Source organism: Pempheris klunzingeri, chromosome 20, assembly GCF_042242105.1.
Source record: "Pempheris klunzingeri isolate RE-2024b chromosome 20, fPemKlu1.hap1, whole genome shotgun sequence".
Lineage (NCBI taxonomy): Eukaryota > Metazoa > Chordata > Actinopteri > Acropomatiformes > Pempheridae > Pempheris > Pempheris klunzingeri.
Window position 1 is genome coordinate 10,734,319 of NC_092031.1, and position 13,828 is coordinate 10,748,146.

Here is a 13,828-nt window from a genome sequence, read left to right on the forward strand (position 1 = left end):
ACTCAGGATGATATGTTATCACTTTGGGCGATCCCTTTCCTCCATCATCATCACCAGGTCAAATTGTCAGTTTATCTAATAGTTTGGTTTGTCAATGAATACCTGCAAAACTAACGCCTTACCCACCAGTCACACTTGTATTAACAAATTAACAAATGTTAACATGCTAACATACTAAACTAGGATGGTGGACATCAGCATGTTAGCAGTGTCATTATGAGAACATGACTGTAGACTATCCTGAATGTCTGTGTCCCTCTCTCTTGAGCTTGAATACAGAATATAAAACTCTGTGAGTGTATATGCTGAATGGTGTCCACTGTGACCACATCACAATTGCAAAATAATGGCCCACTGGATGGGAACGGCCCCCCAAGCTGGAAACAGCAAGCATCTATTTCTTGACATGCTAAAACTTGCTAAAACACAAGTGGAGAGGAGTCCAATCAATCAATCCAATCAGTAATGTGAGTTATACGGCACAATATAGCCAATGCTTGCTAAGATCAGCCCCTGTAACATACTAAGAATGTTGTTTGTTTTCTAAAAAGTTATGATATTACTTGGCATTAGTATTTTTGTTCAGTCAACTTATTGTGACCTGAACTCCTGACCCCCATGACCCCCCCCCCCCCCCCCCCCCCCCCCACACACACACACACACACACACACACACACACACATCCACTAATAAAAGCATCGGCCTTAGACATTTACTGATTCCATGCTCTTCAGGATTCATTTGTTTGATTGTCCTCTGTCCTCTCTCTTTCACCGCCCTTCCTGATCTCATCCATTTTATTGAACAATGAAAGTCAATAGATTAATCGCAATGAAAGGTGTTCAAGACAGCCGTGACATTAATATTTTAGCACGAAGATATAAAGGCAGTACTCACTCTTTGAATCTGGTGGTGACAGGCAGCACATGAGAGACAGGGAAAGAGAGGAAATGATTAGTGACCATTTGTACCATAAATCACACATTACCTCTTGTTAGTCAGGTTTACTTATTGTAATTTACAAGCAAGTTGGACAATTGGTCTTCATTACAGTCATTTAGCAACAGAGACTTGTGATTAGTATTCTGGTGATTACTGCTGCGTTTTTCTTCAAATCTCCTCTCCTGTCCTCAGTCTGTTGTTATTTGTCTCTTTTTCTCAGCAGGATGAAAAAAGCTCTCTCCAAAATGCACTGATCCAGTTTAAATGTGTGTGTGTGTGTGCACTTGTTTGTGTGTTTGTTTGGGAGACGGATGAAATTAATAGCCTTTCACGGTGGTTAGCTAAACAAACTATTAGAATTGGCACTGTGGGATAGGCTGCCATGCTGGATCGTCGGGGGAAGTGACTGACCCAGGTGAAATGATAAATAGTGCCAAAGGACGTCCTGTGGGAGAGGCTGCCAGCTATGTCTATTTTTCTGAATCTCAGTCTCTACAATCTCTTAAAATGAATTTATGTTTTCTCCACGGCTTGATCTTTGTTGGTGTTCCCATTTAGAACCAAAGCCTTGTTCTTTAGCCTGACTGTTCTGAGGATCCAAATTCGTAGTTATTATAGTTTTGTTTTCCATCAATTTTTTAACTTTATTTTGTTTTTAATTTTTATTTTCAGTTGAGTTGAGTTTAAGTTAGTTTGTTTCAGTTTAGTTGTTATTAGTGTTAGTTTTAGTTCATTATAATATAGGGGGTATTTGTCAGTGGCAAGATTTAATAAGTTCAGAAATGGCATTACAATCCAAACACAACTCTTTGTGAAGGCAGTTGACACCCAGACCTGTAGACATCGCAGTCTCAATAGACAAAACCTCCTCATGCTCGCTGTGTCAACAAATTTTAACAGATTGGCATTTCCTGTATATTCTTATTTTTTTTAGTTTTGTAAGCAAACAATATAGTTCCAGTTAGTTTTCATTTTTCCCTAGAGTCTCATTTTTATTCTTTTTTCAGTTGACTAATGTTTTTTACACTAAGTTTAAGTTTTAATTATAATAACCTTGATTCAAACATATTATAAATAACCGGAAAAGGCTTTAAGAGACAGGATTTATTGCTGAGCTGTTACATTGGTATGCAATCGATTTAATAGCAGCATATGGCGTTTACACTTTGATGGGAGGCTGAGATTTAGTAAGGGCTGACACATTTGTTAATCAGGAAACACGTCTTTATCCTTTAAGCCTATCAGTGGGACATTAAGCACCTACAGCCTCATTCAGTCTTGTCTGTCCTGGATTGTAGTGCAATTTTTATTCAAAAACTCTTAAAAACAACACCACCACATATAATTCATACTTACTGTCTGTAGGTGATGATGACGATCAGTATGGCGGGAACACAGCAGATAATGATGATAACTGCAAGAGCCAACAGCGCTCCCTCTGTGTAGCCTACAGTCTGCACAGCTTTCTTTACACTGGTCACCACCTCAGGGGTTCGGATCTCCAGAATCCGCCCACCAGGAGGGAGGAAGGGCTGGAACTCTTTATTGATGTCCAAGAGTTTACCATCAAGAAACCTTGACATGAAAGAAACAATTATGTGACTGAGACTCCGAATTTTAAACATTAACCCTGTATCACTCAGTGTAAGTGATGCATCCAGCGAGTGTTAGCGCATGGTGGTCTGCCAGCAAGATGTCAAACAGTTAATAATGCAGCAAACCAGCCAGTTTAAAACTAAAATCACACACACACCCACTCACTTATACCGTTAGACTCAGTAGTTGCATATTTAGTAGTTTTCTATTTGTATTTCCTAACTCCTCATCCTCAAAGTAGCTCCCAGTCAAAGTGAGGAGTGACAGAACTTGGTAAGAACTTTTCTTCTTGTTTGGGTGAGCTGCCAGAAAGAATAAGATTGACTTCATCAACTTCTTAAAAACTTGTGTGTGAATGGCAGCGCTCCAAAAAAAATAACTGAGGCCAATTAATTTAGGAATGATTCAATTGCAATGTAATTTAGGTTAGGTCCCCTGTCCCATTTTATTACATAAAGCTATTGGAGAGCTGCCATTTTACTTTTCACGGATTTGTTGGCAAAGTTCTTACTTGTGGAGCTCCTGTCTAGATACGGCTCTATTTGTCAGAGGGTCGATGGCATAAATCATGAGGTCCGACTTGGTGTAGTCTTCCTGCTCCATTCCATCACCATGGCGATGGGGCCCGATGGTTTCCACGACAACTTTTGCTCCTGGTATCTGGTCCTGGACGTAGCGCTCCAAAATGCTGAGGATGAAGAATAATGGATTTTTGATTGATGAGATTGCACTATTGGGACGCCTACACGATCACACACAGCACACACACACACACACACACACACACACACACTGATCCACAAAGATAAACTTACAAACATATAAAGACGAAGGCTTCAGACCCTGGTCACACCATACACACCAAACGGACAACAAAAAAACAATTTTTTTTTTTTATCCTTTCAGCTAGACAGACTCATACTGTGCAATATTGATTTCTGTCCCTCCAGAAACACCTGCTCCCAGCAGGAATGGTCCCACTAAGGTGTGTTTGTGTGTGTGTGTGTGTGCGTGTGCGTGTAAGAGACACAGAGGAAGTAAAGATGGTCAGTACTTTACAACATCATTATCAAGTTATGAGCATGAGGTAAAAGAAAGCAGCAACCTGACAGAGCTGTGGTACAGTGTTGGCCTGTTGGTGCAGAAAGGCCCACTGGTAGAAGTATCATATGAATAATGCAGTTTGTGTTTAGCATTAACATGTTGCCTTTCTTCAAATAAATAATGATATATTTGGTAGACAGAGTTTGAACAGAGATAATTTTACTTAATTCAAGCTAATTCCTGAAACAAGCTGAGCTGCACTGGAGCAAAGTCAGAGTATCTAACGTTTAAGCTGCAACTGTGGTGTTGATAAGGCCATTTTTTTCAAGGCTCCAGCCCCAAATGTTTTGAACACAGCAAGGAATATTGTAAATTACTTGTGTTGGCTTCAAGGGACAGGAGGTGGAGAGGATTACAAAGGATCCAACTGGCATAAATAACAATAACAGGTAACAATTCAAAAATTGGATCCCAAAAAAACATGGAAAACATGTAGTCATGACATACAAGGATGTGGGTTAAATGTTGGATGTCTCAGTGCCACTACTCTCCAATACTGACAAAATAAGAAAAAAAACATGAAAACTGTAAAGATCGATAAACTGTGTAAGAAAAAGCACCTTGCTGTGTTTTTTTTAAAGACCCTGTTCTGAGGTGGTCTGATGCTTGTCCCTGTTACAGTCACAGTGTCGATTCTAGTACAAAAATGACAAGACTGACCACTATGATAAAAACTCCCTGTGGCAGCATTTACAGCTTCAGTCCTTTCTAGGAAGACACACCATAACTCAATCAATATAGAGAAATCGCAGGCTGATATTTAAGATGGCAGGAAATCATGGTTACATTTTAATTTCAGTACTTTATGACCCACTCAAATACACAGCTTTGACTTCACATCTATGACTGAATTGTACATATGGACAGCAGGATGTTTTGCACCTATATCAGTTCTTTTAAATGGCATATTCTGAGAAATTACAATATAAGAAGAGACTTTTCTTAAGATAAGTGGGCAACTCTTTGTCTATCAAATAATCTATTCTATGTAAGCAGAGAGTCAGAGGTGTCCATCAACAGCTATTCCCATTATGTATATATATATATATGTATATATATATATATATATATATATATATATATATATATAAATCATACAGTAAAATGTACGTTACCTGAGCAGCTTGTCTTTGTTTTTCTCCACATAAGTCGGAGGGACGTTTGATACGACCACCTGCATGTCCAGCTGGTTCACGACTGACACCTACACAATAGAAACACTTATTTCTGCATTCAGACCAAACTTAATAATGAAGGTTTTTCAGCTGTGAATTATTTCCCTCACCAGATTGCAGCAATAGTGCCATACAAGTTTGCGTTGGAAAAGATAACATTTCCGATCCAACCATCACTTCAAGTTTCTGACTATTTGAAATCGTTTTCACATTTGCATCTGCTTCAAAGACATTCTGGGAGCTGCACAAATCTCACTGCAGTTAAGTTAAATCATGTCATCCAATTCTTTTTTTACAGAAAATGCAGAATATGAGATGAAACAAACTCCATAGAGGAAAATTATAAACCTGCCACCAAAGCCAAGATTAAATATACACACCACTATCTCCGCTTTGCTGCTGTGTCCTTGACCATAGTTGTCTGTAGCAACCACTTCAAACTTAAAATATGATCTCCTCATGTTGCGGTACATGATTGCTGTCTTCACCACGCCGCTGTATGGTTCGATGACAAAGCCGTCTTTGCTATTTTTAGTGTCTTTACTGGCTGGGGGGGGGATGATCAGCCGGTATATCATAGAACTGAAGTTCCCAGTGTCTTGGTCCAGGGCCTGTACAATGAGGACAGTAAGAATCATTACATGCAGTGTCATTATTATAACCGTTATCACCACATCATCATCATCACAATCACTATTATGATGAAATAGCATCAGCATTATCATCCATGCAAACACTGTGATCAAGTCATTGCTGCTATTATCAGAATGATCAGTTCTCTGATCTATGATGATCATCGTTTGATTCCAGGTGTTTGAGCAGCTGATCAATACGCAGCACTGCCATGTATATTGATAGGCTCATGACTGATAACCTGTCTTGTCTTGTCCAAAAGGCCACATATTAGTGTTACTTTCTTTTTCTCCTGAGGGAAACCTGCTCTGAGACTCTCAGTTCTTATATTGCTTGATGTAGTACTGTGAGTCGGCAGTAGGGGGTAAAGTGGTGCTTTGAGCCTCACACAGGTCTATTCATCAGTTCTGTCATTCTGGCTAACTATCAAGTCTCTCTCTCATTCACACATACATGCAAACCCCACATTCGCATCCAGACACAGACACACACTCAGAGAGACATTGATTTATTGCCGGATCTTTACAAGGAGGACTAGGAGTGTAGACTACAGATTCAGCTCTGAGACACCCACCACATCAAAGGTAACATTGTGATTGCAAGAAACAAAAATATATTTTTCTTTTGGCCAGGGAATAAGGAAATTGAAGCAAAGGGGAAAAGAGCCATAAATATAGAAAGACAAGGGAGTAAGGGAGGTAGGGAGGACTGTGTGAAGAAAAGATGTATAGATCAATTTCTTTGTGTTCTTACTTGCAGAGGTGTGCAGCGCAGTTAGGATAACTATTCATCAGTGCATTAATACCTGCAGTAATACCAACCACCTGTTAGAATACAGCTGTGCATGAATTCCAAGCACGACATGTGCCCACACTGGAAAAGTGACAAAATAAAGGTGTACTTAAAACAGGATACTAAAAACCCTAAATTTAGAGTTGAGTTTACAGCCGTCCTGCAGCACTCAGTTTAAGGGCCTTTTCACTGTGAATATAAAACCATAAAACATGTTGATTTCTTGTATGCTAACATTGTATACAATTACTGTGAAGTTGGGACACTTGACCTTCAACTATCCTCCCCAGTATAATGTGCTTTGACTGATAGTTTAACATAAACAAAGTATGCAAGTGTTGCAAACATTTCAGTGTTTTTTAAAGTCCTTCCCCCCTATTTTGGCCATTTTGACAGGAACTCAACAACAATAACATTTATAAAAGCAACCACCAGTGCTCTGCACACCTCATCCAAAAGCATTTTACAAGATGACTGCATCACTTGGTATGTAACACCTTGCTCATACTGACAACAACATTGTGTAAAAAAATTGCAGGCTCCTCATTAATGTCAATGAAAGTACTGTGAGCTGCCAATGCAGAGCCCTGGCAAAACATGTGGAGGAGGCAACAAAACATGATGTGGCAAGGCACTGATCCGCTCTACTGGTGTGTGGTGCTTTGGTTAGTCTTTAAACTCATGACTATATGATTAAAACTGGACTTCCTGGCTTGTATTCTATCTTCTCACCAGTACTGTCACTCCCACACCGATGCAGTGATCGCATTGTATGAATTGTACTTTTGGTATGAATACCCACTAAAAAGGGAAGGTTGGAATTATTAATCAAAAGGGAAAGGAAAAGCTGGAGAAAAAAAAGGAAGGGTAAATTCCACACCTCTGCATTTGCGTTGGCTGTGGTGGGAAAAGTGGCAGAAAACGTCTTGGGAAGACTAAATGTGACGTAAATGTTACTCAGACGAACAAAACAATATTTGGAGGTAGGGAGCGGGTTTGCTAATGTGAGGCTCATTTGCAATCTAATCAATATCAGCGATCCGGCGTCCTCTGAGAGACAAAAAGACAGAACGGATGCACGTGCACTTGAACACGTACACCCTGCAGGCATGACAGCTCTGCATGAAGCAATACACATGGGTAACAAGATGTAGCCTGGTGCACACACATGCACACACACACAACTCATTAAGGCAATGCGCGTGCTTCAGACAGATGTGATGGAATTAGTCATATTTGAGTGAAACCATTATGATTGAAAATGCGCGTCTCAAACTTTCCCTCCATCTTTTGTCTCTCTCACTCTCTCATCTGTTTTGTGAGTATGCTGCCAGCATCCCTGTCCATCTTTCTAGTTATGCCCCCACTCGAGCTATTCATCCACCCATGAATCATGTATGTTTTTCCTGTCCAGACAGTTTGTCTCTCAGCAGGGTGGAGGTAATCTGTATCTAACCATCAATCCTCTCTTTTCCTTCCAAACTACAGATCTATTGCCTCTCCCTGTGGTGTTTGAACCTACCAGCAAGCCATTAGTTATTTCTGTCAGTCTGTTCAAGTATTTAAAGGGGTCAGATGACTGTAGAGCAGGTTACTGTAAACCAGCTCCAGATAGATGTAGTCATAACACTGAAAATCTGTATGCAAAACCACCACCTCAGGTGTTTGCAGCAGAGGAATAATAATTTGAGATACCACTTTTATGATTGAGAAAAGCACATTTTCTACACTTGTGAAACTCTGATTTTGAATTTGACTCTTTGTTGCATGCACCCCCTTATTCTCTCATCTTTCCTGTCACTCTCACTGTGTATGATCTAATGAAGTAGGAATATCTAAGAATCATCTTAAAAATTGTAATAAAATATTAAAGCACATACTTTTCTGCCGAGGACCCTGCCCGAGTCTCTCGTGGCATCCTGGCTCATTAAAACATATTGCTACTTCTCAGACAGAGGCTGAAAAAGACAGAGTCTGTGACCCATTTTGGGTCCTGGAAGGCATTTTAATAATGTGAGAGTCGCTCAAGTTGTTTACAGTGATACGAAATTCTCCTGGGTTAGGTAAAGAGAATGGGAAACTAAGAGATCAATTAACAGAGAAATAGAGGTAGATGTCGAGGGAGAGACAAAGAGACAGCCAGTTCATTTTTTTACTTACTGGACTGATGAGTATCTTCATTTAAAGCAAACAACACGAATACAAGCGCACAAATCCATAGAGGCAGTGCAAGCACCTTCATATTGAGCTTAAGTGAGCTGTGCTGGAAGCTGTCTTGGGCTACATTTTTGTCATAATACGTAGAGTCTCACATTGAAATCAGGGATGTTCTTTTAAGCAATGATTAGTGACACAAGAGGGGAATAGTAAAAGGAACATTGTAAAATATGAAGCAATCCATGCAACAAGTGACGACACTAACTTTCCCGCCCTAGGGGTATGATGGTCTCAAAGGTCTACAGGTGGATGCTGGGATGGAGGTGAGGCTTTTTAACATATAATATGATCAGCATTAGCAGCGGCAAGCATAGCAACACTATAGCTTTCAGGAGAGCAGTGTGGCAGCAGGCGTTCAGCCAAGATGTTCCATGTCAGTATAGTGGCAACTCGAGTTGGGCTGCCTGAACTGGTGCGTATGCTTCATTAATCACGCTGTATTGTCACATATCTGCACCCCTGCACTTTAATTGTATATGCATGCGTGTGTGTGTGTCTGTACCTGTACTTGCAAGACAGAGGTGAAAGTTTTGGCATCTTCTGCAACCCCTCCGATGTAAAGAGCTCTGGTGAAAACCGGTGGGTGGTCATTCTCATCCTTGATGTCAATTACCACCTTAGCCGTGTTAGCTAGGACACACACATAATTTACACATTATGAGACAATGCATTTGAAAATTACAAGGAGTAATAGTCAAGAGACACATAAAGTGTTTTATACAAAAGGAACAAGCCAAGGTGATAAAAAAACAAAGAAGGACAAACACTGTCAATGATGTAAATCACCTGCAAACAAGAACAGCAACAGCAGCCGTTTAGACCTGCAGATTTACAGGAAAGCCATATCCTTTCCTGCCATATCCTCTGCATGGATTGACATGCATTAGAGGTACACCAGGTATTACTATCTTTGCTTGCAGGTGATAAAATCAACATGTCTGCACCAGAGGTCTAAATTGGTGCTTCTGTTGCTTTCCGTTTCTAGAGGTTGTACAGGTTGGCAAGTGTCTGACAATGATTGAGCAGCCTCTTCTCGTAGAAAATCTGAGTTCCAACCCATCTCCATGAGGTGATCAGCACTCAGAGAACAAACATTAGCAGGGCCACAGCAGAGACACGGAGAGTTAGAAAAGTCCTTGAAAATCTTCTCTAAAACAGAAAAACACAAATACAAAAATCTGTCCTGGGAAATAACAAAAGCTGTTCTAACTTAGGGAAAAAATATTATTTTAATGCGGTACCCCGTTAATCATGGCGACATGCAGATAAACATAGTCTCAGGGCCCTTAAAGGTTTACATAGTGATCAAAAGGTGGGACGGTAGTGTGAAAAATGATTGTTAACTTCACTTGCAGAGCTGATAGAGGAAAACTTCTGAAAATGTGCAGTGAAAAATATAAGGATTTGTCAAATGTCTGGGGTTTGCTGCAGTAGAGGTGACCCCGCTCTGATCTGATTAAACTTTTGAGATACACCTCACAGATTATGACCACTGACAATACTGTAGCCTATATCATGGCCTGTCCACGTCAAATGTCATCAAAAAATAATGCCAGTGCCAAGTTTCAAAATAAAGTTCTGCATCAATATCTACTGTAAGAGGTATTTTGAATAACACACACAAAACGCATAGAGGAAATCTATTTTAAATGTAATTCAACAAGGCTGTACATTGACTTTAAGACAAAACATTGTGCCAATGAGCCTGACATTCATATTTCAGCCGTTGCAACTTGGAATGACTCACATTGAGTCTTATCTGCCCAAAAACAGGGAGTTGTGAATCACACCCACGTAAAACTGCAACACAGTACATCAACCAAACTCTGTTAAAGGGTGAATCATGTGTCAGAAAGAAAGAACAAATCCCAAGATTGTGAACTGCTCAATTCTACTCCAAGAAAAACAGACCAAAAAAAAAATTCACATAAAAAAACTTTGGCACATAGAAACAAAAACAAACAAACATTAATCTCCTTATCTCAAACAGCCAATGGCACACCATACCAAAATGTCTATTTACGATTCCAACCTTCACTTGAGTTAGAAAACCGGATTAACACATTGTTAGAATCCCATTGATTTTGTTGCCTGATTAAAATACGTACCAAAAAGGAATTGAAGGGGATTTGCTAATGACTACAATGATTTGTAGTTTTAATCTCTGCAGAATGCCTAAATTAAAATAGTTGGATGAAATGAGAGCAGCATGTGGTAAACGCTATAATTAAAGAAGAAAGGATAAACCTGGGGAGCTCAGCATCAATTAAGAAGAATGCAGATATGTTTTGAAAGAAGAAAGAGAAAATAGAGAAAGACCAGCAGAGAGAGAGAGTTTAAAAAAGGCAGAAAAAAAGAGACAGGAAGAAAGAAAGATAGAGGGGGAAGAGTTAGAGACTAATTAAAGCCATTTTCACTTCGGTCATAATTTCAATTAAAACCATGGAAACTTGTTCCAGTTGGTCTTTCCTTTCACATGCAACTGAAGGAAAATGCGTTTTTAGATGGATTGGTTTGAGAATAGAAATGAAAGAAAATTAAGACAGAACGAAGAGAAAACTACAGGAAGAAAGACTTAAGACTGCGTTTCAATTACAGCAGGTTCAGCACAATTTAACACTAACTTGGCCTGCACGGATCACTCTGTATGGAAAAAGTTATGGCTTTACAGACGAAATCTTCAATCTTCCCAACTGCATGCTAGCTTTATTTGACAGCTTTGATCACTGCAAACATTTTTGATGTTTGAGAGTTAAATTCTGGCCAGTTGCATAAATGGGTATCTGCAAAATCTGTGACAGCCAATGAGATGCAAAAATGTAGGAGGAGGAGGAGGAGGAGGAAAGGCGAGCATTTTGAAACAGCAACAGTGAAGACAACAAGCTGGTGTAGCATTCAGGTTTGATAGAGAGCCAAGAGAGAGGGAAAAGCTACGTGAAAGGTAACAACAACAGTCGAGGCCCGATAAAACATGTCTTTCTACACGTAGAACTGTAGAGACAAGGAGGAGAGTCGGAGAGAATCAGTACAAGGTAAAAGCAAAAAGAGCTCCAGGGAGCATTAGAGTGTGAGTGACTGAGTGAGACAGAGATAACTGTATGTGCTAGATAGCAGGCTCCAGCCTGTGGCAATTATCTTCACAATACATAGTGGGTAATGCACTGTTATTCATTAATCCTTGTGTGTGTGTGTGTGTGTGTGTGTGTGTGTGTGTGTGTGTGTGTGTGTAATTAGAGAGAAGAAACTCTGTGAAACCCTCGGTGATGTAATCCCACGTCAAAAGCAAGTCGTGTAATCTTCAGAAGAGGAGAGTTCATAAACGCAGCGACACACTTACTCTTAGAGGGAGCTCGGAGGTTCGAGGACACCACTCTCATGGAGTCCGCTTCTACCTTCAGAACGTAGCTGGAATTGGCCTCGTAGTCCAGGGGCTTGGCTGTGGAAATCACCCCTGTTGTTTCATTTAATGCGAACTCACCTGGAACGAGAGACCGAGAGATAAAAAAAAAAAAAAAAAGACAGCAAGAGTGGGGAGGGTCGGATGAAAGAAACAGGAGGCAAACTATATGAGAGAAAGGTCAAAAAGGGACACAGAGGAATAGAGCATTTCTTTATTGTACTTGTACAAAGCAGCACTAGAGAGTGGACAGTTTTATGGTCTATAGTTTTACTGAGTGCAAAGGAGGTAGTTGTTCACAGATGCAGGTATTTTGTGTGTTTGTTTAAATAAGAAGCTTTAGCAAATAACAGGGAAAACAAGCAACCTAACCTGAATCCTCTTACTCCAAGGCTTCATTCACACTTGTCACTTTGAGTGTTTTATACCCCGATACAATCCACATGCAGTTTAATAGTCTTTTGTTTACTCTTAGCCACATCCCATATGAATCTGAGATCCGATGTTGTTTTCCCAGGCTGAATGCAAGCCAAGGTAGACTCTAGGTAATGCACCTAAAGGCTGTTTGATTATGGCTAAAAAACACTGAGAATAACTTGTAGAGCTGTTTAGGCATAACAACAGTTCCATGACAGCTAGCCATAAACTTAAACAGTGCAAACACATGCATGACTCGTGTAGATGGACTAAAACTTTTACTCATCTTCACAGGCTTTCAGGCTTGCACAGATCAGTTCCAGGTCACTGATCGGGGGATCAGATAAATGTTACAACAGCAGATTATGGCTTTTATTTTACCACGTGCCAAAATTGCTGAAGATGCCTTCTTCCAGTCACTTTAATGAAACAGCGAGAAAGATGGGCCGCAATCAAAGAGGACAGACTCTGTTCGTGATCATTTCTACTGTCCCAAGTGTAAACCAAGAGTGAGCAAATTTTACACACGAGTCTTAGACAAATGGATCCATTTACACCTTTTGAGAATCTCACTAGGTTGTTGGTTGCATTTACACCTGAGGCAAGAGGTGTAAATGGGAAGTGATAGGAAGCGATTTTTGTAATTCGAGAAAGGTTTTGGTGGACATACACGCACTGTATACTGGTAAATAACCTAATAAACCCCCATATATAACTTAAATGATTTACGTGAACCAGTTACTTTATGGACAGTCACACCCGGGCTGTGAAGCCAGCTTACTCCACAACTAGAAGCCACAACAGGCACTACTCTGCATATAAAAAGAGTATGCTCACCTCCCTCGTTGCCTTCAATGATGGAGTAAACTATGGTTTGATTGACAGCAGCTGCCATGATGGCTCCCACCGGGGTTCCAACATCAGCCTCCTCGCTCACTGGTGGAAACCTGGGAATGGATCAGTCAATCAATATCAACTGATAAGAAAATTAAATATGTATATGTAGACTGTGGGCTCAAGGGTTGACTGCAATTTGGCAAGTCAAATGCAACTGAGAGCTGTATCTGTCAAACACATCCAACTTTTTTATTCCTTCACTGCTGACAGTTTTCTGTACCTTGACTTCACCCCAAAAGATAAAGTAAGTGTAAGCACACTTACAGAGCTACTTAAAGGATGTTGCAAACGGGTGGGAAGGTGGGGGGAACTGTGTGTAGAGACAAAGTGAGAGTTGGCTGCTGAACAGCAACCTTTTAAAATAGGCAATGAACAAAGTGACTTCAACTTTTGTCACAACATTTAGTTTTGCAGTCTTCTGCATTCATATTTTCCACAACATAAATCATCAATGTCTTGCGGTTGTCAGGCCAACAGTGTGTTGTAGGATGCTGAAGGTCAGTTTGACATCCAAACTGTCAAAATGGTCAAAGCCATTCAAAGCTGTTTTTCACAAATACCACACGCTGATAATGGAAGTTGGAAAGAATAAAGTAATAAAAAAGTAGTTCACTCTTTTCTATATATATTAAGTGTGCTGGCAGTAATTTTTTTTCC

The 13,828-nt window shown here is 40.1% G+C and overlaps 2 protein-coding genes across 2 annotated transcripts in view; both read right to left on the reverse strand.

Moving 5' to 3' along the window:
• The window catches only part of rbp4 (retinol binding protein 4, plasma), a 178,763-nt gene extending 168,992 nt beyond the window's left edge, over nt 1-9,771 (reverse strand). The window contains exon 1 of the mRNA XM_070851410.1: nt 9,759-9,771. The gene's annotated coding sequence lies outside the window, so the exon portion shown is untranslated. The remainder of the gene's footprint in view (nt 1-9,758) is intronic.
• The window catches only part of LOC139219518 (protocadherin-15-like), a 143,070-nt gene that overhangs the window by 27,171 nt on the left and 102,071 nt on the right, over nt 1-13,828 (reverse strand). The window contains exons 26-33 of the mRNA XM_070851409.1: nt 13,112-13,221; nt 11,798-11,938; nt 8,963-9,090; nt 5,199-5,429; nt 4,759-4,847; nt 3,051-3,227; nt 2,300-2,518; nt 899-907 (exon numbers count right to left, since the gene is read on the reverse strand). Of these exons, the coding sequence (XP_070707510.1) occupies nt 899-907; nt 2,300-2,518; nt 3,051-3,227; nt 4,759-4,847; nt 5,199-5,429; nt 8,963-9,090; nt 11,798-11,938; nt 13,112-13,221 (1,104 nt within the window). The remainder of the gene's footprint in view (nt 1-898; nt 908-2,299; nt 2,519-3,050; nt 3,228-4,758; nt 4,848-5,198; nt 5,430-8,962; nt 9,091-11,797; nt 11,939-13,111; nt 13,222-13,828) is intronic.